Genomic DNA, 25,107 nt, shown 5'->3' with positions numbered 1-25,107 from the left:
TGGAAATTATGACCTCGAGACTATTAAACATGTCAGTTTCATGGTCACAGATTTAAGTATGGACTTGAAGTCAACAGTGAAGCACTCTAAATCTAATCTATAACACCTGGAAGACCTTAATACGCATTCCAAAATCACAGCCATTTTCTTCATACTGTAGCTCTTCACGATCAAGACTACCTGGGAGAGCTATGTACTAACTTTTTTGTATTGTCTTTATATATCTTTCTTGTTGGTTTCAGGTTGAGAAGAGGCCAAAGTATTATGGAAGAGAGTACGTATGATTTTTTTCACTATTTTCTTATCCCCGCTGTTATTTTTTTAATAGTGTACTATCGCAGGGACCTGGGAGATGTACAGTGTCTTGCAAAAGTATTCAAACCTGTGAATAGTTTTCAGATTTTGTTACTTTAAAGCTTGCAGTCATGACACTTTAAGGAAGCAATTAATACTTACTATATATATTCATTACCACAGCAAAATTACCTTGTCATGCTATGATTCTGCTCAGAGAATCTTCACTGGCCAATAGGTGGCACTTGTGGTCTGTCAGATGTTAGTGAAAACATTAGTTTCACCTGCTTCTTTATATTCACTTAATATGAAATATTAATATGGAATAATGTACAGTAACTAAAGGGAAATGTTGGTAGCTGAAAATAAAAAAAAATTCTGAACATCATTGGGCATCTGTGTTATAAGAAGGGAGATTTAGTTTTGAGCCATATTCTTGTTTTTGGATGCAGGTTGCATTCCTCTTTGTGACCCGTTAAGGTGTCGCGTAGGGTTTCAGATTACAGGCTGTAACAGTGTGAGTGACTGGGCTGTGATTTCACCTGCTTTAACCTAGCAACCTCAGTAAGATGGTAGAATGCCAGTGTGAAATCACTTGAAAAGTATATATCTTAAGGAAGTAAGATGAGCACTAAAGCTCGATAGAAACGTAAATTCAAATTTATATCTTAAAGTGCTATAATAAGCGCCTCAACAGAGTTGCTTAGATGAGGTTCTGTGCCGAATGCCCCATCAGCCAAGTGAGCATTTGTTACAAGGCTATTAATTGGTAGTGCAGGTGTTGCTGATGATGTGATGATGGAGAGCCCCAAATTCTCATGTGGCTGTGCTGGAGGAAAGCTAGAGGGTTGTTTTGTTGTCTTCCTGGGCCTTCTAGTGGTGACTAGCGCTAAGGAAGGATGAGAAGATTTATCCACTGTCTCACAAGGTATTGAATTCTGTGTACTTTATCTAGGTCTGTAAGATGTAGGCCTCTGATATACAGTACATATATTTGTACTTGTGTTATAGTATAATATTTTGTATTGGTTAGTTGTGTTATGGTGTATTTTTAATAACGATTAAATAGGTTAGATTAGTTTTGCAATGTTTTGACTCTGATTTACTACTCTTTCATCATAGGTGTGCCTCAAATGGAATCTCCTGCTCATGTATTTAAATGCACCCCCTATTTTGTAACAGTATTAAGTTTATAAATGCATGCTTCATTTCACAAAATGGGCCAACATAGAAAGAGTTTGAAAACTTTTGCAAGGCTTTGTACAAATCTCAGTGAATTCAAGGTCGGTGCTCTGCAGTTGATTTGCAGGCTTTTAGGCAGATTTGGGTGTGAGCACTGTTTAACAAAGGTTTTACCAATATTAATAAAAATCATGGCAACAGATCAAAATCAAATTTCCTAACCTATTTGGAGCAAACAACATTTTGGGCAGTTCAGAATTTTTTGTGCAGTCCAGCTATGTCTGCTATAACAGATGATATTTTTTAGAGCGGGCGGTTTGTAGATCCTAATCTTGTGCTTTTCTCTTCTCTGAGGTTTCATGCAATGATTTCTAGGGAGCAAGCTGAAGAGCTCCTGGGTGAGGCAGAGGGTGCCTACCTCATCAGGGAAAGCCAGAGGCAGCCTGGCTCATACACACTGGCTTTACGGTGGGGCATTTCTCTTAATTTCATACAACAGTTCAGCAGCTTTTACTTTTCACATATTAAATTAAATATTTTAAAGTTTAAAAGATAACTTCGTTTTCTGATGAGCTGAGAATGATTATAGACACTGTACAGTGATCTTGCCCATTTCCCTATAATAAGTCATAAAGTAACTTGACTTATTGTTTACACAAAAGATTGTATACATCATTAGCAGCATTATCTACTGGGCCATCTTCAAACTTTGTAGCTTTTGTCTAGCGGGAACAAAATTGATGTAAATACAGGAGCTGGTAAAAATGGGAAAGATAAAAACTATTTCAAGGTAAACTGAGAGAGCAATTCTATAATAAATACATCCTACAAGAAAAGGTCTTGTTTGTGGTTTTCTCAAGTTTTTACCTTGTCACTGTCCCCCCCCCCTTTTTTTTCCTTGCTTCTATGTGAACTTTACAAAATGTTTAATTGTGCTTTTGCCATGGAATACAGAAGTAAATACCATTAATTTTATATTTGATGAAAACATTTTGACTATGATGTACATAAGACTCTGTGGGTCACCTGCTTGATAGCCACAGTATCAACTGTGCTGTAATACCACTGTTCAGTTGATACATTTAGATTAAAGAGTACTATGTCTTATTGATATCCTTCCACAAAATACTCAACAACAGTTCCAACGCAAATCTCAAGATCACATTTTGTACAGATATGGAACTTGTGCGTGATCAACCTCATTCTGTTCATAACAGGTAAAGTAACACATCAGAAATATACAAGACTATAATACAGGGTTAGTCAAAATGCTATCGACAGCTTTGACAGTTTATTACAAATTAATTACATGGGTTTCATGATAACAGAGAACACAAAATTATTTCTCCACAGGTGACGCTTTTGTGGATACTGTTCGACTACAGTGCCATCTGTGGAGGAGAAAAAACTTTAGTAAAATATTTGGCATTCATACTTGTCGACAAGATTTTAACTAACCCTGTATAATCCAATAATAAACTTCTAATTCATCTTTAATTTTTTTAATTTCATATGAAATTAAATTTAATTTTGCCCTATACTAGAGAGGTGTCTCCCTTTCAATTCCCACAGAGGGTAACTTGCCGTAAAGTGATAATTCATTTCTTGTTAAATCATAATGGTAAGAACGATTGAAGTGTGGCAAGGGCTATTAATCTAGAACAGATGATCATTGTTAAAAAAAACATTTTTTTTTACAAGGTTTGGCAATCAAACCTTAAATTACAGGTTGTTCTATGATGGAAAACACTTCGTAGGTGAGAAGAGGTTCGAGTCAATCCATGACCTGGTAACCGATGGATTGATAACACTTTACATTGAGACAAAAGCTTCAGAATATATTTCAAAGATGACAACCAATCCTATTTATGAACACTCTGGCTATGCAACACTGCTCAGAGAAAAGATGACGAGAAGTCCTAGTAAACCAAGACAAGACTTCAAGAAGGTTTCATTCCTCAAGGAAGACAGTAACTCTGTGGAAAAGGTAAGGGAGTTTTATTCTTGTGTGAATAATTGTGAACAAAGGATTTGAGAATTCAATTAAAAAAATTAAAATAGGTTCTTAGATGCACTGTCATGTAGACTTACTGTTTTAATATTAGTTGAAATACTCATATGGTATACAGGTATGCTAAAAACATTTTGTTTTCATCTTATGAACTACATTTTGGTAACAAGTTATGTAGTGTTAAGAGACTGGATAGCAAATGTAAAGAAAATACATCCATCCTTCGGATGAGACGTAAAACCGAGGTCCTGACTCTCTGTGGTCATTAAAAATTCCAGGGCGTTTCTTGAAAGAGTAGGGGTGTAACCCTGGCGTCCTGGCCAAATTTCCCCATTGGCCTTTACCAGTTATGGCCTCCTAATAATCCCCATCTATGAATTGGCTACATTACTCTGCTCTCCTCCCCACTGGTAGCTGATGTGTGGTGAGCATTCTGGCGCACTATGGCTGCCGTCGCATCATCCAGGTGGATGCTGCACATTGGTGGTGGTGGAGGGGAGTCCCCATTACCTGTAAAGCGCTTTGAGTGGAGTGTCCAGAAAAGCGCTATATAAGTGTAAGCAATTATTATTATTATTATTATTATTAAAATGTGGTAGTTGGGCCTTCTATAGTTGCATATAAATAGACATTGTAATGTTGGCAATATAAGAATAGATAATTATTCTATTTAGACATATACTGTATGTGGCATACATGTTAACTAGATACTTAATTTTGATTAACTAGATACTAATCTTTTGCCGTTGCCTCAAGAGAACGCAATATAATTAGACATCTTAAAGGATATGCTCTTTCATTGAACGCAAAGACCTGGTAAAGTAACATATTTATTAAATATTGTTTGATTAGTTCTAAACATATTCAATTCCAGGAAAGCCTTTAGGAACACTGTTTACTGCCAGCAGCTATGTCACTCTGTAACTCTGCATCTCACAATTGGCAACCCACTGAAGCTAATCAGGTGTGAGCCTAGCCACTACCTGGATGGGTAAGCTCCTGAGAAAGCAAAATATGCTGCACTAAGAGGTGTTAGTGTGGCCAGTAGGGGGTGTTCACCCTGTGATCTGTGTGGGTCCCAATGCCCCAGTATAGTGCCAGTGACACTATACTATAAAAAATGGTGCTGTACTTCAGATGAGACCTAAAACCAAGGTCCTGACTATCTGTGGTCATTAAATATTCCAGGATGTTTCTCAAAAAGAGTAGGGGTGTTACCCTGGCATTCTGGCCAAATTTCCCACTGGCCTCTACCAATCATGGCCACCTAATAAGCCCCATGTATGAATTGGCTTCATCACACTGTTCTCCTTCCCACTAACATGGGCGGAGCGGTGGCTCTGTGGCTAAGGATCTGTGCCTGTGACTGGAAGGTTGTTGGTTCAAATCCCGCAGCTGGCAGAGGAATCCTACTCTGTTGGGCCCCTGAGCAAGGCCCTTAACCCTAACTGCTCCAGGGACACCATACAACAGCAGACCCTGCGCTCTGCTTCTCTCCCTGTCTGTCTCCATAGAGAAAAAGGGGTGTGTGAAAAGACAAATTCCTAATGCAAGAAATTGTATAGGGCTAATAAAGAAACATTATCATTATCATAATAGCTGATGTTTAGTGAGCATACTGGCGCACTATGGCTGCCATCGTATCATCCAAGTGGAAGCTGCAGATTGGTGGTAATGGAGGAGAGTCCCCATTACCTGTAAAGTGCTTTGTCCAGAGAACCGCTATATGAGTGTAAGGAATTATTATTATTACTATTAGGTAAGATGTAGTGGTCCATCAAGGCATCCTCTTGCCGAAGGATTTAGTCTCAAGTAAGCCAGATATATATTCTTATTTCCTTGTTTTAGAACAAAATTTTATACAAAAAATTATTGACAGTATCATTGTTGGGAAATGAGAAAAAAATCCCAAAAAAGCATATCAGTTATTAGTATGGAAACTGATGAAGGACTACTCAGTATTACACACAAAACAACATTAAGAACATCTTTTAATATTATATTTTGCTGAAAAAACTATAACAATAAAGTAAAAAAAAAATACAAATGACTAGTAGTTTGATTATCAGCTAGATATTTGTTTCCCTGCATTTTATTGCTAAGTTCATCATGAGTAATGAAAAATGACTTGTGTGATCCAGAAATTTTGTGAATCTTTTATTTAAAAAGAAACATTTGTTCTACAGGCTGCTATTTTGTAAAATTAAAGAAATGGTAGATACATTCTTGGTTATTGTGCTTTTGGATGTATTTTCAAGAGTTTAAAATCTCGTGTCTGATGATATGTGTTTTCAATCTTACAGAAAGCTGTTCTTATATATGTCTAATACATTTTCTGTTCTAGATATTACCCACTAGGTGACAACCTTGCAATGTTTTTGATCAAACCCCATCTAACCTTTCACCACCTTGCTGTTTCCTTGGCTGTTTTACACATTTACTATCCAATAGCTACAGTATATTGCTAATGATAGTAAAAAGGTTTAGATCTTACAGGCTAACTCGCTTGTTATCTCGTAATGTTGGCAGTTGCACTTTCACTGTGACCATCATATAATGTTTTACAGTTTTATTAGTACCTTGCCATAAAATCTCATGCAGAAATCATAAACTCTTGAAAAATCTTGGAAAAATAATTTAAGACACGTGGTGATAATCATGGGAAAGCTCTTAAAGGGCTTATAAAACAGCACTGTAATAATGAATGATGTGCCACACATGATATCTGGACTCTGTATCAGATTCATCTTTGCACAAGTTTAGCTGTGTTGTTCAGTTATTTTCTAGACTTTATCTAAAAGCATGACATTTTCTTTTATTTTACATATTGACACAATTGTTTTTAGGTTTGAAAATTGTAGAAATTGTTTTTACATACTGGAAAAATGACTCAATAGCAAAAAGTCTACAAGGATGACTTACAGTAGTTTGCCAAAAAGCTCAGTGAGTGAATCTTCATAGATAAACTTCTATACTATATGAATTACATGGGCAATTTACACTTTAAAATCTGCTTATACACTATATCTTGAATGATCGTGTTCAAATTAATAGCCATTATGCAAAACATAAATCTAGTGTATAAAACCTGGCTTTGAAAAAACAGATAATAATATTATAATTATCACTTTCATCAATTGAAAAACATCTGGCAATATGTGTAAATGATAATCCAAACTGTAAGCATTATTATTAAAAGTTATTTTGGAAGACTGTTCCTCAGTTTTAATATTTATTTTTCTTATGGTAAAATCTAACATTTAATGAACCTGGGAATAGAACAAAAATAGTATTATTAAACACTGAAATGTCTGGGAGGAGTTCGAATTGTAATCTTACAGAAAGGGTCCAACTCTTTTCTTATTTCTTTGGTCGGACGAAATAACAATAGATTCTCAAAAACAAGATATCTTCTGTTTCAGAAACAACATTTTGGAAATAATTCTGTACTTTACTGTAGGCTCCCTGCCTGGTGTTGTGGAGAAAGTAAGTCGTGACTTGAACTGCTTGCAGTCACATTGGAAAGGAACCAGTGAATTACAGCAAACAATGAAAATGAGTTGGGGTCTTCTTTTAAGGTACAATATCAAAAGTTGGCGATTGGCTGAAATGCTCAGGTCTTACCCATCCTACTGAAAACTCATTGGTGGATCTTCCTTTGGGTGATGACCAGGGACCTTTGGACACATGGTTTTGAGAAAAAAAACAGACTACAACTTGATAGAGTTCATTTGGACTATAGGTCATTACACTGCTTAGCTTTTATATAGCTTTATGATATCTCATATCAGAGAGGCCCCTTACCCACATTCATGTACCCTTGCACACAGTGCCACCAGGCTGCTTGGTCAAGGCAGCACAAGGATTATGAGAAATCTTTAATAACACCTAATTGTAAGTGTAAAAATAGGCCTTGTCCCTTCAACTTCCTCCACCGAAACATTTCCAAACCTACTCCACTCTAGCACACATTCTCAATCATGTGCTCCTGCAAAATTACATAATGATGAAAAATCTACATTGGTATTTTGAGTCTCCTTGTTTCCTTTTTGATGGTTCTGACAGTTCTTGTGTTTTGGTCAGGACTGTCATTTTCACAGCCAGGTGAATTGTACCAAAACTATTGAAATGGTGATATCAAACACAAGGGATACTGTATGTGCATCACATGATAAACTCTTACTATCATATGGAATAGTATAAAGAATAAGCATTCAATGCAACATTACCACATCATTACCATGGCCAACATTACTTTGGATACTAATCAATAATTAAAATTGCAATTAAGGCTTACAGATTATTATGATAGTTCAGCAGAATTTTTGTTTTGATATCCAAAGTATATTCTTACAAGATATTTTGAAGGACAAAAAATCCATATACAGTATAGTGCCATCCATAACTATTGAGGCAGAGTTAATTAAGGTAAAAAAGAAAAAAAAGTCAATCTTTTTATTTAAATCCAATCAAGCATGCATTTCATTTGCTTAAAATGACACTGAATCAGAAAACCTGCAAAGGAAACAGCAACTGCTTTGCAAAGTATCTCAAAAGAACAAATCAAGAGTTTGGTGTTGTCAGTGGGTCATAGGCTTGATGCAGTTATTGCATGCAATACTAAGTTTTATATTACTTTAGTTTACTAAGGCTAAGGAAATGCGCCTGTAGCTGGAAGGTTGCCGGTTCAAATTCCGCAGCCGGCAGAGGAATCCTACACCATTGTGCCCCTGAGCAAGGCCCTTAACCCCACCTGCTCCAGGGGCGCTGTACAATGGCTGACCCTGCACTCTGACCCCATGCTCTCTCCCTATTTGTGTGTCTGTGTGTCTCATGGAGAGCAAGCTGGGGTATGCGGAAAGACAAATTCCTAATGCAAGAAATTGTTATGTTATAAAACGTAAGATTATATACTTTTGCTTAATATTAATCTTTTTGTCTCAAGTCTGAATTGCTTGACTTTACTGTCCCAATACCTACAAAGTATTTGTCTATAAACACTCACAAACCCCTCTAAAAACATGGCATCAAGTGTTACTAGTTCAAGTAGAGATGACATTTCCTATACTTTAATTCAGACATGGTTTAGTTTTAATTTATATAGTGACAAAGGTATTAAAGGGAAAATAGTCCTTTTTCCAGAAACACCTTGGCAGATATTGGCTTGTACAGTACATAACAAATTTCTCAGATAGACTCTACTAGGGTAACATTGACAGGGCAAAGCACAGTATTTTTATGTATCTATTATATACAATTATAATTTAATATGTTATAAAATTATAATATACTATGTTATATAATATGTCTATCTGTTGATTTCTTAAATATAAACGCACATAGTTGAAAGAAAACTTTTTCTCTTTGCAACTGAATCATTCACTGTACATTACCTGGATTCTTGTCTTTCACAACATCTTACCTGGGATTCTGTCATGTGCGTTCTATATTACTGGTGGTTTGTGTTAAAGCTTGCTGTATCATTTGCTCCCTTGCGATTTTTTTGTGTGAACAACAAACAAAATGGCACAGAAATAATACCAACGCTATGCGTGTCTATGTGCATTGTAGTACTGTTTTTTTACTTGTTGTTAATCATCATCTTTCAATAGAATTTGAGGAAAAGTCTTTTTAGTGAAGTTCAGAACAAAACTACATATTATATATGATAAAAATAATTAGTTTTCATCATGATATACTGAAAATAGCATCCACTTCAAATGTCAGGAAGGTAAATTGTCCCTGTATTAAACAAATCTATAAAATCTCTGAAATTACCTAAATTTCATTAATTGTTTTCTTCTTTTTTTATTTAAACACATTTCCAGAAAATACTGTTTGTTCAGACATTATTATATTTATTTTATGTATTTAGCTGTGTATATTTTTACCAATCTATGAGTTATTCCTACTCTAAGTCATTAGCATCCTCTGAGTATGTTGGTTTCTGTGCAAATGATGACATATTTACACTATCACAACTTTATAGTTACAAAATACAGTAATTATGATGAATGCCTAATTTATAAGTAGTTGTAAATAAGCCCTTGCTCTAGGAATTAAATAATATGTACAGTACATAGGATGAATGGTCTTGACCAGGGCTGTTGATTGCTGAAACCTTCTACAAATCTTATAATATCACTGTAATCCTCCAGTTAAGCACTGATGTGACCTACACTCAACCGGTATGCTAATCTACCATATCTTGGAAACTGCATGCTTTGTTTTTCTGTATTCTTATGTGCTTTGATTCATCTCATGAAAAGGATTTCAGAAGTGACAGTACCAGTTGAACAGCTTTATCTGTAAACTTTTGTTTCACATTACACAAATATGTTGAGACGTATCATGGTTTTTCTTTATATACAAAGAAAATGTTTTTCGTGTATTGACAGGTGTGATTTTTATCTTAAGTGTAAAATTCTGTATTTTCTAATATTTCAAGCAATCTTAACATTTTGTAAGGTTTAAAGTATTTACAGTAGGAAATACTTTTCTCATCCCTTTTGTCCCTTAGGATGTAATCTAGAATATGTGTCCAATATACTATTAAAATAAATTAAACCATAAAGCCTTCAAATAAAATTCCTTGATTTCCTTTACATTTAATAATTACAATATATAATCCCTTAGCTTTGATAATGTGAATTATTTGTGCCATCTATAATTATCAAAAGATTTATCAGTATGTAAATGTAACAACATTCAGTATAAGTGTAATACTGATCATAAGATTTATCAGTTTTTATTTTGTTATGGTTTTATTTTATTTTTTTGTATGAACATACAAATATAATCATACAAATAAAATCAGAAATAAAAAAGTTGCCAGTCATCTCAAAACCTCTAGTATTACAAATATAAATGAATATAAAGTCTGTTATTTATCATTCTTATGCATTTTTACAGAGTGTATAGTGCTGGGGAAAAAGGGGTGAAAAGAACAAACTTTCTTCCATTTCATAAATCTCTGAAACAATAAAAATCAATTTTTCTTTGATTGGGGATCTCTTTGTAACTATTTATGTATAATAGCTTTCTTGCTTGCTGCCAAAAATACTTCTAGCAATTATTTATCTCTTCTCACAACCTCATGAGGCAGAATACCCAGATACAGAACTGAACAAGACTTTGGAATTTCTAAACATAATATATCTTGAATCAGAGACGACACTTCGTCCCAATAAAATTGAATTCTTGAACGATGCCAATATATATGGGAATGTCCCGCTTCTCTATTACTACTCTCTCTCCAACATGTTTGTGGCAAAACAAAGTGAGATGATTTTATTTTTGGAGGTATAAAGAATCAAGTTAAATTCTTTCAGCAACATTCCTGCCATCTTTTATTGGTATAAATTTAATACTGTTTAGTTGCTTATTTAACAGTGATAACTCTTCTTCGAGTTTACAGAACGATCTTAGCAAGTAGTAGTGTATATCTCTACAATCAAAGTAACTTCCCTTATGCACTTAAAAATGCCCTCAGGAAAGCTGTGCAAATTCTTTCACTTAATGAATAACCACAAAGACTTGAGGAAATATTTTACCTCTCCTGAGCTTCACAGATTTTGTGTTCTGTCACTATTCAGAGTGTCTGTGTACAGTGTAGATACTAATCTGTTTTGATATGGGATGCACTATCAAGGAATTGAGTTACGTCTGTATGTAAAGCAGATGTATGGATCACTAATACAGTATATATACAGTATATATTATAGTGTATAGTTTACTGGGCACTCCAGATTTTGGAAAACGTTAATCCATGATGGAGGATACATTGATAGTGAAAAGAAGGATGGAAATTGATGTTGAAATTGCAGTAGCTGATTGCTTTAGCAGGTGGCTGCACCAACACAGTCATCTATACGTCACTTGTAGAATTTTGGAACAAAGCATGGTATATACAGTCACCTCCAAAATTAATATTAAAAATTATACAAAAGACTGAAAACAGGAGTGCCAATAATTGTAGCGTTTAATAATTTATTTAACTGAAATACATTTCTGATGTCATTGATTTCATTTAATCATTAATTGAATAAAATACTATATAAACCACATGTTGGAAATGCTCATAACATTTACAATAGCTACAATAATCCTCATTACCCATGTTGTTAATTTTTAAAGTCTTTTTTACTCATCAAGACCAATGGTTTGGAGGTGATTGTATATATACATTGGATATTTAGCAAGTGAAAAGCTGACAGCTTTGCTTCAGTGTTTTTTAAAATAATATTATTCAAATTTATAGTGTATTGCACCTTGAATGAAACTCTATGCAAGATAGAATCTTTGATTTTTCTTGATCTTGTCCACTTCTTACCATCCCTGACAAATGCAACTGTGTTTGTAGATCCTCCTTGAGCTTTCCAATTCTTCCATCTCTCTTTCTACAGGATGTCAGCAAGTATCAACAACGCTTTGAATAATGTTATGGGATACTGTGAATATCACATTGAATCCTGAATTAATTTATTTCAATTTACTTTTTATGTACATTTAGAGGCGAGATGGAAAGGTTAAATACCTGTGAAAATCAGTTTTATGATGGGAAATTAATAGCATTTCTAGACAACCTTTGCATCTGCTGTTTTAATTTAAAATAACATAGTGATTACAAATCTTCCTAGTTGTTTTACATTAAGGCTTGCAAGCAGGAAAAGTGGACCAACAGGTTAGATTGCTAGTATTATTCTGTCTGTACAATAGCAAAATATATTTTCGGTAATCTGCTGCCTTCTCTTAAAAGTCATGACAGATGATTTAAGATATTTATAGTAAGTAATAATCTTTAAAAATGGATGTTATTTGTGTTTCTTGGCTGGTATTTTTATTGTGAAGGACAGGTTAACATCTCTTTAAAATCACATGTTTGGCAGTCCCAAGCTTGTTTGGAATTGTATCAAATGTGTCAGTTGTTACAGTGACACAATGGTTTGCATTGGTGCCTCACACATCTAGGGCCCTGGCTTTAGTTCCTGACCTGGAGTGCTAAAAAATTAACTAAGAATCACCCTGCAACTCACAACTGGCAACCCACTATAGCTAACCGGGTGTGAGCCTGGCCAGTACCTGCATGATAGATTGTTAAGGTTGGCCACTTAACAAGGTTACTTACCCCTTGGCCTTTACCAGCTATGGCCTCTGGTTATGGAACTGGTTGATGTGTGCTGAGCGTAGAGTGTTCACTTGATGATACACTGTCAGTTACTAAAATAGACTAATCTGTAGGGTAGACATACTGGCAAAATGAATCCTAACAAGCTTCTATGGGGCAAGATGATGAGCCTCCCAGATAAAGGATGCTCTCACAGTAGAGAAGGAATTATGTTAACCTAATTTTTTTGGTTTTATACTGTATATATATATTTATTCACATATGCGATTCAGAATGAGGCAACCATCAAGACTTCTGGTGATGTGTTGTGCCCTGATTACATATTAAAGAAAAAGCTTGTGAATACATCTCATTTAATCTAATAGAAATATTGCTCTCGAAGATGGTATTGCTGACAAATACTATTTACTTGTTAACTCTGCATGCAGATCATGTTGGAACATTTCTGTGGCGAAATGTCTGCTGCTCAGCCTTTACTCTCTTGTACTGCACATCACATTACAGTAGTCATTACAGTGACTAGTGAGCAGGAATGGCTGTGTTATGTAGCAATTCTTTTGAACTCAAATGCAAGTTTGCAAAAACATGGAGAATACAGTACTTTAACAAAGTTCACGATTTTGTGCTTAATTCGAATTTTTTTTTCTATTACATCAATGAATTTATTTTATCTAAAATTTAATAACCAGTGTGAGAAATTGGAACCACAGTTCCCCTTTAATAAAGTTTTCTACAAAAATGGAATCTGCTTTTATCAAGAATTTATATGAAGTATTTTTCATGTAATGGCACCCAAAATGTGTATGTAATGTTAATTTCTGCTAAGAAATTCATTTTGGTGCCCCCATAACAAGCCTTCAGTAATAGTAAGCAAAGTATTCTTTTTTGGAAGGTGAAATAGGGAACATGGAAATGTTTTGTAAATGTGAATATTTTCTGAAACATGCACCAATACTTAATTTTGACTATGAAGTGTTTATTAAGTACTAGATTTGGGAACTTTTAGAACATCTTTTGCAGCTTTAATAGTGTTTGGGTAATCTGAAAATGTGGTTAGTTTGTTACTTGCACCAGATTATTTATATAAATTAAGAAGTAGTAACAGCAGTAGTCCTAGTACAGATCACAGAGGTACACAACAAATTATAGCACACATTCTTAGGATTTACTCCTTTCCTGTACCCTATGTTTCATGTCCAGTAACCAGCTCATAATCTATAAAATTTTAGGATGTAAGATGTTCAGTGCATCGTATAGTGGGATTTTATGAACTACAGATGCAGCAACTCAAAATGCACGGTACAACCCTGTAATTCTCTAAATTACCCACAGTTCGCCGCGTTGTACCGCAGTACGTGATTGGCTGGCCAAAATGACCAAGAGGGGCACCTGTGGTGCATTGGTTGTTAGTGAAACAATTTAATCATTTAATCTCTTTACTGTGCATGTTTTAATCTGCTTAATATTAAATATTTTTATGGAATTTTACAGCTAAAGGGAATTTTTAGCACCTGAGCATTAAAAGAAGTTTAGCAAAATGTGTCTGAAGGTCATTAACAATATTAATTTAGCAACATATTATGTAAACTGTATGTGGCTGGTATTGATAGTTTAAATAAAAAAAACACAGCAGTATTCCACTTTTTTCCTAAACATTTTAAGCATCAAAGTCTTTCATTTGGTTACATACTGTGGTTATTTTGGAAAAGTTTTTATGTGCTTCTTCTGAGTATATTAAGTTTATATACTTAGTAAAATGTTATAATGTTTTAACCTTTTCTGTAAATACTTATGCTCGTTATGCAGTAAAACACATACTTTTTAGAATTTTATTAATAGGGAATATAATATGCAATTGCGTATCTATATAATTGTATTCATACAGCTCAAATTATCACAGTAGTAGACTTTCGTTGTAAATGTCTGCATCAGTTTAACTCATTCACCCGTGACTATGTGTGCGGTGTAATGGCTTAGGCATGTGCTATGCATGCTGGAGGTTGGGGGTTTGAGCCCAGCTGTCACCATGAGATTTCTTTTAACAAATAAACATTTCTTTGAAAAATTAAAATAGCAAATATTATGGACACTATATTGATATTTTTTATATTTCTAAATATCACAACATGTTTGAAGCTAAGTGATTTATTAATAACAATGAATAATTTCAAATTGCTACAGTACTGCCACTACAGTATAGCTTGTGGGAAATACATTTATTTGTCCTGCATCAAAGTTTAACTCATTCAGAGCGCCCTACATTACAAACTCCAAGCGTTTCATTTTGTCTATTGCTACAATATTGACAGCAATGTAGTTAAAAGGAACATGTAAAAATGGTTGATCAAGTTAACAGTGCGGGTGTGGTGAGTTTCGACTGTTTCCTGCAAGTCTTGGGTGAGAGGAAGGTTTGTTTGTTTCATTGGAAGGTTCGCCTATTCTACATGTACATGAGAATATAGAAGAGAAGGAAAAGTCCCCGTGGACAGACAAAGTGGTGTTGTGTTATCAAAAACAGAGCCGCTTGTAAGAGCAAGGTGACTTTCTGCTATCTAAACCATTGTTTACAGCTTTTAAAGTCACGCAATGTTTGAGTTAGGCAGGAACATGTCATTGTATCTAATTTTTTATTTCATTTTTAAAAATTAATATAAGGCAACCAGCAATCAAATGTTCCGTTTTTTCATAACACTCATTTTTCCATACTGTAGTTTGAGCCTTTGTGTAAGCTGTAAGTTCTTTTTAATTCTTAATTAAACATTTGGAACACTTTAATTTTGTAAACGCAACACGCATTCCGTACAGATAGAAGTTTTCTACAGGTGTTAAGCAGATTAGCAGGTTGCTGACAAAATAGTACACTGTCCACCACTGCCCAGTGATATAACTTTAATATAAACAAGATCTAGTACATGGTGCAGTTTTTTTTTAAAACATTATTTTGAATTAATCGAATCCCAGGTGTGAGTTCATAAAGCCAGATTTACGTACAGAACTATCCTTACATCTGCGAAACACCTGATCATCTACTGTAAAGCTTTCAGTGCTTTATTTGTGTATATTCTAATCACAGTGGGGGCAGGGTGTGGTTTATGCTGAATTGAATTGGGTATCTGTATTGTTCACACCTGAAACATTGTTTTCTCTGAAAGCGTTTTCTTCCCTGTTTATCTGATCTTTTGCTACCTACACATGCTTACATAGCTCCCTACCTGAATTCTCATTCTTGACTGAGAAAGCTTTAGAGAACTTTATTTTTTTATTTTCAACAAATTGTAAATATGATGTTTACATTGGCGTTTTTATTAATTTTTCACTTAAGCATATGGAGGAGTGTCATCTGTCAATGAAAGCACCCCACCACCCTTAGGCTGGGCAAATGATTTTTTTAATTTTAAAAAAATATATAAAAAATAAGATACAATGATGTGTTTCTGCTTAACTAAGACATTGCATGACTTTAAAAGCTATAAAAATAGGTTTAAATAGTTAATAACCACTTTTTATGTGTGAAAAACAGGTAATTTTTTTTCTTCATGATCAGCTTAGAATCGTTGTGTACGCTGTAAGTTTTTTACTATTAGTAATCAAAAATATTAAATTTAGCACTGTAATAAATTGTTGCACTTTTCCCCGCATCTTGTAAAAATATATTTTCATTGTTCAAATATACATTAAATCTGACTATCAGAAAATAAGTAAAATACAAAATTAAAGAAAAAATAGGGTAAAATATAATTCAAAATATTTTGCTAACAATGTTAACGGTCTATAAAAATAAAATGTATTTACTGAGGAATAGGATGGCACAGTTGTTAGAATGCTTTTTTATGTTTTTTTTCATAAATAAGACGATAGTACCAGATGTCTCAGCGCCTTTCAACATTAAATCATGCGTGCAAGCCTGTGAAGTAGAAAGATAACTAAGCTATCCATCTATTTCTAATGGTGGCAAAGTGGTTAGCATTGCTGTCTTGCAGCACTGGGGCCCTAGGTTCAATTCCTGCCATCCTGTGTGTGTGGAGTTTGCATGTTCTCTCTGAGTTCCATAAGTTTTCTCCATATTTATGAAATGATTTCCCCTCGCAGTTCAAAACATACTGGTAGGTTAATTGGCTTACGGGAAAACTGGCCCTGGTGGATGTGTGTGTTTGTGTCTGTTTGTCTGTCCTGTGATGGACTGGCGCTATGTCCAGGGTGTATTCTGCCTTGCGTCTGTTGCTTGCTGGGATAGGATCCGAAACCTCTGTATTGGATAAAGAGATTAGAAAATGGATGGAAGTAAAGGCACTGTGTGGATGGAACACAGTGTTAGAAACCCACTATGAATGGCAGCATCTCACTGAGGATAAATTATTTTATAGTGCTGGCTTAAGGAAACAGCCTTTCCACCTCTCTTGCACATCAGTATCCATACCTAGTTAGTTATTTAAACAAATTGCCTCTAAATATAAACATCGTAAGATGCTGGCGCTGTGGATCAGCATCAGCTATGTTTGCCCATTCCTTCATTTCATGTGCATCCAACACACAGTTCAATGCTAGCAACTACACAAAATCTAAAATACAATCCTCATTTCAGTATCTATGTAAACATACAATCTGTTATCTTCATCATCTTCCACCGCAGTCTATAACATCTACTGTCATTTTGTAAAAAGTATGCCTAACCCTATTAGTAAGTGATGTTGTTATCAGTGTATTCCACAGCTTTCCCCAAATTATCTTTTTCCTATCTACAGTACATCTCTAGTCTTACATCCTGTAATAACTCAGCCAACACTTAAATCCTCGAAAACTGCTTGTGTTAATTTGTTTAAATCACAAAATATCATATGTAAATACTGGCCATGTAGTACTCTGCATTTTAAAATAATAGTTTCTTTTAAAGGGAAATAGAGAAACTAAAACTAGAGAAATCAAGAAAGGCTTTTTTTTCTATAATTAATAAATGCACATCCTGTTCAATTCAGTTCAATTCATCCTGTTCAATTCAGTTTTTAATTCAGTTTGAATTATTACTGTACATACTGTTTTCATATTTGGCCAGGGCTTAAAAATTAGGGCATGCCAAAAAAATTCAGTGCCGTCGTCTCCACTTTAAAGGTACCCCCCTCGTGGAAGAATTTTACTTTGAACATTTGCCCAGCGTACCTTGGAGTCCCCCCTTCCCCCCTTCCCCCCACGGACAGACTTAACAAAGCATTTGGGAAGTGTTAACTATCCAGCCATTGCAAGCCACTGCAGCAGCCACAAATAAATTAAAAAATTAACTTTTTTTTCTCCTGATGGTAACTGTAACAAATTGTCATGTTTCACATACTTGCGAAACAATCATGGCGTTCTCATCCAATCAAAGGTTTGATGTTTTTTTTATTTTGAAACCGTGATCTTGACATGCAGGTGTGAAGTAGAGTTAACAGCTTCAGATTTAAAAAGTTATTAATAATATCTTCCGTGTCCCATTAACATTGGAATATTCTTACAAGTGTAAAAAGAGGCGATATACAACATGTCTCCTCTATAAGTCTTCAGTTTACAGAGAAATTCCACCAGAGCCTCACAACATTGTCCAATAATGCTCTTCTTGTGTCTTATTTTTAGTTTAGTACGATTTCTGCGATAAGCACATTGTATAATGGGGATGACATGACCCACATTTATATCACTATACTACACTTCTTTGGGTCGAAATGTCTGTTAATAAAACAGAGCGCCTTCCAACACATATACTGTAACTACGTCAGGTGGGTAGCTGTGTCAGCATGCGTAGTCTGCAAAGGAACAATAGGTTTTTTACATGCTGAAAAGAGAAGAAAGAAAACACAACGTTTCGGCTGTGAAGCCTTCTTCAGGTGTGAGGGACTTACACATAGTACGTGAGTACTGTAGTACATATATTACTCATAAATAGTACGTACAAACTCATTGCTTACGGCCCCCAGACTTCTCTTCGCCCAGCAATTTGGATACCCTATTTTTCTAGACTGTACTATTCATCTCTCCGGCTACGCACAGGGTTTAGTCTAAATACCTTCAGACAACGATTGACACATTTACTGCAAAACAATTGTAACTAATCAACTTGAACTACAACTTATAACAGCAGCAACAAAAAGAGCCACTGAAGGGAATTCTGGTTTCACAGTTGTGAACATGCCAATTAAAAAACTGATGTGTTGCACATTAAGGGGGACCCCTTGTCGTTGCCTAGTGGCCTTAGTGGGCCCCAATAGTTGTTGTCATCTATAAAAGATTAAGATAAGATGCTTGTGTGAAATGGATCAAGATTACACATACTGTAACTTATGGTACCTTTGGTGGTCTGTGTATGAAATATGGTAATTCTCTTGTCTGAATGCATACAGGTACTACATTTAAAAGGAGTAGGAAGTTTGGCTGTGGATATAACTGATCTATGCTGTTTACTGCAGTATAGTGCAGATCACTATAATAACTTTTTGTTAGCTGCTTAAAAACTGATTTAAAATGTTTAAAATGTTTAGTATCCCACTTAAAATCTGAAATGGCAACACTTCTTTGGTTATACAGTATGGCTATTGTTTGAAATCCATTTTATTGTTAAAAAACGTTCCTGATATTTTCTGAATATGTTCTGATATTTTCTGAATATGAAAATTGTCAGGAAGAACAAAGTTAACAGTGTCCCAGCTCTGAAATACTGCTTTTCAAAGGGCGTAACCACATACACTAAATAAATTCTTTCTCTAATATGGACCTGTTTTGATAGGGATTTCCACACTAGAATATAAAACTGTGAGTGAGGCTTAAGCTGTTAAATCTCTTGAAATCCTAGACCAGATTGTCTTAAAGCTTACTGGGTCTGATCCATAGAATAATTGGATGCAGCTCTTCTTTGAATGATTACACTGCATTTCTTTAATGTGGTACCAAGTAGAATTGATCTTGCTTTTCAATGCTGTTGTGCTCTCAGGGAGCTGAGCTGCTACCCCCTGCCTGTACTGCTCTGGTCTAGCGTCTGTCTAGATACGGTTGCTGTGGATTTCTTTTTATATTTTTTCTCTGTTCAGTGAATGAATGTGGGCTATTGTCTGAGGCACACTTTTCCTCTAAAAGCTCACTTCAAGACGGACTCTTCCTTATTCAGATGCAGAAACCCCTTCCATCTCCTAAGAAAGCCTATTGAAATCACATGCCAGAGGTCTCAGCAGAATGGAGCACAGCTGCTACAACTTTGCTGACTGCTTTTAGAATAGGGTTTACAGACCTAAGTGATGTCAGCCTCACTGTTTAAGGGAAGAAATGGATAGATTCTGGGACCCAAAAGATTTGCACTCGGAGGAGCTGTGGTTACAGAGTGAGCAGAACTGTAGCCAGATACTGTAGAAGTCAAAACGAGACAGAAAACAGCAGTATCTGTTAGCCATGGTCCTGGGGGTGAAAGTGAGTGGTAGAGGAACATTGGTATGGAAACCTCTAAAACACTTTGCCTTTTCACAGGTTACGTCCCTGGTCAAGAGGGCTGCAATAAAGGAAAATGAAAATAATTTTAACTATGAGAAGGCTCACAACTTTAAGGTAAGAGTCTCCTTTCCTGCTGTATATACATCACTGACCTTTCACTTTCCTTAAGAGTTTTTTTTATGTGAACGTCCTTATATACATGGTATATACACTGACTATGTGTAATACTGTATGTGAATAGACCATGACAGTTGTGATGATTAATAATGTATTGTTCTGACTATAAAAAATGCAGTACTACATTTCATGCTTCATTTCTCAGTTCAATTCCATGTTTTCCTGAAACTTTACATTTTTGCTGAAAACTAAATGCATCAAACTGCAGTATGATTTGAATCTTTTTGTTGCATTTCTTTCTGCATTGTAATTAGAAATCATGAAACTCTAGCTTTACAAATGAAATTTGTCTTGAAGTATTACTAATTATTTGCTGATAAGTCACTTTTGTACTTATTGTGGTCTTATTATGAGTAATCAACATTTTTATTCAAGATAGTTACAAATAATGTGTCTAAAGTCTCTTTAAGACATTACATTACACTGTCTCTTTAAAGTCTCTTTAACACACTACACTACATGTTAGCTCTACATGTTAGCTGTTAGAGGAACACTGGTGTATGTTATTTTTTACTGACGGCATGATGCTGTAAATTTGTTTGTTCCATCTTACTTGGCTGGGCTGTTCTTACCCACATCTTTAATGATACAGGGTGTCTGTGTGTTGTAGTTATCTGCCCATGGAACAGGATTTACTTGTGATATCCCTGAAGTCATTCTTCATGTTAACGTTTGTCATTCCTTTGTTGTAAATATCTGCTGTTAAAGTCAGAATGACAAAAATGATTTAATTGTCTCTTGTACTCAGTTCTCCTTCACTCACTGTACATCTAAATCTCATACACATTATCATTTATTTCGGAAAAACATATTACAATAACACATACAATATGCATTAATAAGAAGTATTCAGCCATCTGTTTTCTAACAAACTCAGAGTTGCAAGAAGCCAGAACCTATCCCAACAAGCAACAGGCTCAAAGCAGGGTACACCCTGGATGAGAGCCCAGTCCATCACAGGGCATACATATTGACATGCACACACTCATGCCTAGGGATAGATTTTTCTGAAGCCAATTAAGGAACCAGTATATTTTTCTGCTGTAGGAAGAAACTGGAACACATGGAAAAAACCCTTGTGTGATCACAACATGGACATACAAACATGCTCTTATTAAACCATTAAAATGAAAAGCGGGTCTCTGCAAGACAGAAATAATTTTGGATGAGCTTCATCTTCTACCTTACTAAGTAGGAAAAAGCTGTCATTCTCATAAACACTTTGAACAATGCACTTGTAGACAACAGTCATGTAACCTGAGGACTCTAGGCCTGGATACACTCACTGCAGCACTAGACAAATACTTTAGGTGGCATGCAAAATAGACACCGAACATAAGTGGTGTGCATATAACAGTTTTCTAAAAGGTCATCTTGTGATGGACTGTTGTACCCTTCTTGCTATAATTACCCTAGCAGTGCACAAAAATTCTTTTTAAAAAACTTAAAAAGTCAGAAACAGATAAAATAACGTGAAAGTAATGAACAACAAAAATACTTCTTCCCAGGATGAGGTAGACAGTAGATATGCTTATGGCCTCAAAACCTTCATACTTTATTGTAACAGTTTAATACTTACTTTCTTCTGAAGGGATTTTTTTACTCATGTCCTATTGATCTACGTTAGATGCAACTTTGCAGCCCAGTTGAATATTGGGCAAGTAGTTATATGGGTAAACACCTAGGGAAACCTCAACAAGGTTTCTGTTGTCATCTAATGAGGGTAACAATTAATTTTTTTCCAAGAAACATGAATAACAATCATATAGTGTCTGTCTGTCGAAATCAACACAACACCAGGAAATATGGCAGTTCTGACATTGAAATTGGTAGTACAAGAAAATAGCCTTATTTACAATTGCCTTAAGGACATGGCCCAAGTTTTTTTCTAATTTGCTCAAGCAAGCCTTAACAATAGGAACTAACCTGTCACCTCTAGGGAGATCAGGTGGTATAACTGCCCTGTGATGAATACCATTTTTAAAGAAAAAGAAACCTATTTTAATTCCCCATTATGGAATCCCCCATATTCCATAACAGGGGAGTAAAATAGGTTTCTTTATCATGTACATCAAAATAATTACTCATTGCAAGAGACATGTGGCACAGTTGTTCAGTAGAGCTAAAGGATACATGCTCTTGATAGAATCAGTGTTTGCTAACATTAACTGGAGATAACAGTAAGATAACTTAGGCTCTGTTTCCTCCTTACTGTCAGTATATCTGCTATCATTTTTTTGCAGGAAGTATGTCCACCTTCCTGCAAAAAGAAATAATAGCATGTCAAAAAACATGTTTACCTTAGCTCTTTTCTTGTGCACATTCTTGCTCTTTTTTCTTTTATAAAAGTTGCAAACTAAAAGGCAAATGCGTTGCATCTTAGGTGTGCTTCAGTAAACATAAACAAAAATGACATTTGGCGTTTCATGTTTACTCATTTGCAGTAATTCACTTGGACAGAGGATGAAAGAGGGGTTGCACAAACCCTTATTTCCAATACATAATTGACTTCCAAAGAATAGTCTCATATGTTAAATTAGGTGTTTTTTTTGTTTGCTTTAGTAGTTATGATTGTCATTAAATACATTTTTTGTGCTGGCTTGTGAACTACTGTAGGTGTTAAAAGTGTGTCTCTGAAAGGACATAATGAACAGTTATAGATTTTGCCTGAACAGTTATAGAGTTTGCCTGGTTTTCTAGTTGGAAATAGTTGGGGTTTTTTATTGTGTTTTCTAAATCAATTATGGTACCCCAGCGTATCGCAGGTTTAACTTGCACAAAAGCACCAGCTGTTGCATGTCGGCGCACTTGATTTAAGAGAGTATCTTAAATGTTGAAAATCACAAAGCGGTTATACAAAAAACTGTGAGAACAGAAATAAAAAAAGTACTGTCATGAGGTTTGCAAATTTGCAAATAAAAGGTGCATTTAATGTATTTATTCTTTTGCAATGTAGCATTTACCATTCCAGGGGGGTTCCTTAATTTTAATCTATTCTGTTATCTATTCCTATTTTCATCTATTAGTTTAATTAAGATCTTTAATTGCATAATCTCCTTAACAACAGTATAGAATTATAACATTTAATGTTTTACGAATTGTGTGCTCTTATGTTTAAGTGAACCACTTTTTGCTTCTCAATCCTGCTGTAGAATAATAAAGTAATAATGATAAATACTTATATTGATTCATATATTCTATGTTATTTCATATTGTTAAAAGTTTCAGATAGTACTATTCGCCATTTTGAATCCAGTCACCCATCCATTTTCTAACTGCTTCATCCAATCAGGATCATGGGGGAGCCAACAAGCAACAGGTGCAAGGTGGGGTGCACCCTGGATGGGAAGCCAGTCCATCACTGGGCAAACAAAGACAGACATACTCACAAACTCACACCAGGGCTAGTTTTCCCAGAAACCAGTTAACATTCTAGTATGTTTTTAGACTGTGTGAGGAAACCTGAGCACCCGGAAGAAACCCACGCAAACACAGGGAGAACATACAAACTCCACACAGATAATAATAATAATAATAATAATAATAATAATAAACTTTATTTTATATAGCGCCTTTAAAGGTGGCTTCTCAAAGCGCTTTACAGGATGACAATAACAATAAATAAGAAGAATACAACAATAAATAAGGAGAATACTCAAGATAAGACACAATTACAATATATAGAGGAGACCGTGGATGGTGGTACTAAGAAGAGCAGAGGGGTGAAGAATGGAACCAGTTAAGTAAAGGCTTTTCTGAAGAAGAGGGTTTTGAGTCTGGATTTGAAGGAGTGACTTTCTCATATCCTTGGGCAAAGAGTTCCAGAGCTTGGGGCATAACAGAAGAAGGCCCTGTCACCCATACAATGTAGATGGGCTTGGGGGACAGTAAGGAGGGCAGAATTTGAAGAGCGGAGGTTGCAAGGTGGGGAGTAGGGCGATAATAGTTCAGACAGGTACTGGGGTGCCAAGCCATGCAGAGCCTTTTAGGTGAGAATTAGGATTTTAAAGTCTACACGGAATTTGACCGGAAGACAGTGCAAGGACTCCAGGACAGTAGTAATGTGAACACTTGCACTAGACCTGGTCAGGATTCTGGCTGCTGAATTTTGGACATGCTGCAGTTTGTTCAGAGTAGATTTAGATACCCCAGCGAGTAGAGCATTACAGTAGTCAATTCGAGAAAATACAAATGTGTTGATCAGCTTTTCAGCCACAGTTAATGATAGCGTAGGGCTTAGTCTTGCGATATTTCTAAGGTGAAAAAAATATGTTTTGACAGTATGGTGCATATGTGGTCGAATGTTAAGCCAAAATCTAATATAACCCCAAGGTTTTTCAATTTTGATTGAAGCTCAAGTACAGAGCCATCTACAGAAAGGGTTACAGGATTGGCTTTAAGAAGTTGATGGGGGGTACCAATAAGCATGACTTCAGTCTTGTCGCAATTAAGATGAAGGAAGTTTTGAGTCATCCAAATTTTTATGTCAGAGATGCAATTAGATAGAATAGAGACAGCCACATCAGTGTCAGGTTTGGTATGGATGTATATTTGAGTATTGTCAGTGTAAAAATGAAAGCTGAGGCCATGTGATTTTAAAAGCTGACCAAGAGGGAACATGTAAATGCTGAAGCGCAAGGGGCCCAGTATTGAGCCCTGAGGAACACCAGACGTAACAAGACCGTTTTCAGACCTGTACCCATTAAGAGAGACAAAGTGACAGCGATCAGTGAGGTAAGATTTGAACCATCTGAAGGCAGTGTCAGAAACTCCAAGCACAGTCTCAAGACAAGAAAGTAAGATGTTATGGTCAACAGTGTCAAAAGCAGGAGTATAGAAAGAGAACCAGAATCAGAAGCTATTAGAAGAT

The 25,107-nt window shown here is 35.4% G+C and overlaps 1 protein-coding gene across 2 annotated transcripts in view; it reads left to right on the top strand.

The window, feature by feature from the left end:
• Positions 1-25,107, top strand: part of chn2 (chimerin 2) — a 127,368-nt gene that overhangs the window by 85,070 nt on the left and 17,191 nt on the right. For both annotated transcript variants that reach the window (XM_006635808.3, XM_015357548.2), the window contains 4 exons: positions 243-274; positions 1,831-1,944; positions 3,178-3,463; positions 20,097-20,174. In XM_006635808.3, the coding sequence (XP_006635871.2) occupies positions 243-274; positions 1,831-1,944; positions 3,178-3,463; positions 20,097-20,174 (510 nt within the window). The remainder of the gene's footprint in view (positions 1-242; positions 275-1,830; positions 1,945-3,177; positions 3,464-20,096; positions 20,175-25,107) is intronic.

This window comes from Lepisosteus oculatus, chromosome 10 (genome assembly GCF_040954835.1).
Source record: "Lepisosteus oculatus isolate fLepOcu1 chromosome 10, fLepOcu1.hap2, whole genome shotgun sequence".
Lineage (NCBI taxonomy): Eukaryota > Metazoa > Chordata > Actinopteri > Semionotiformes > Lepisosteidae > Lepisosteus > Lepisosteus oculatus.
The sequence above is the reverse complement of the archived record's forward strand: the minus strand, read 5'-3'. Positions and strand labels throughout refer to the sequence as shown.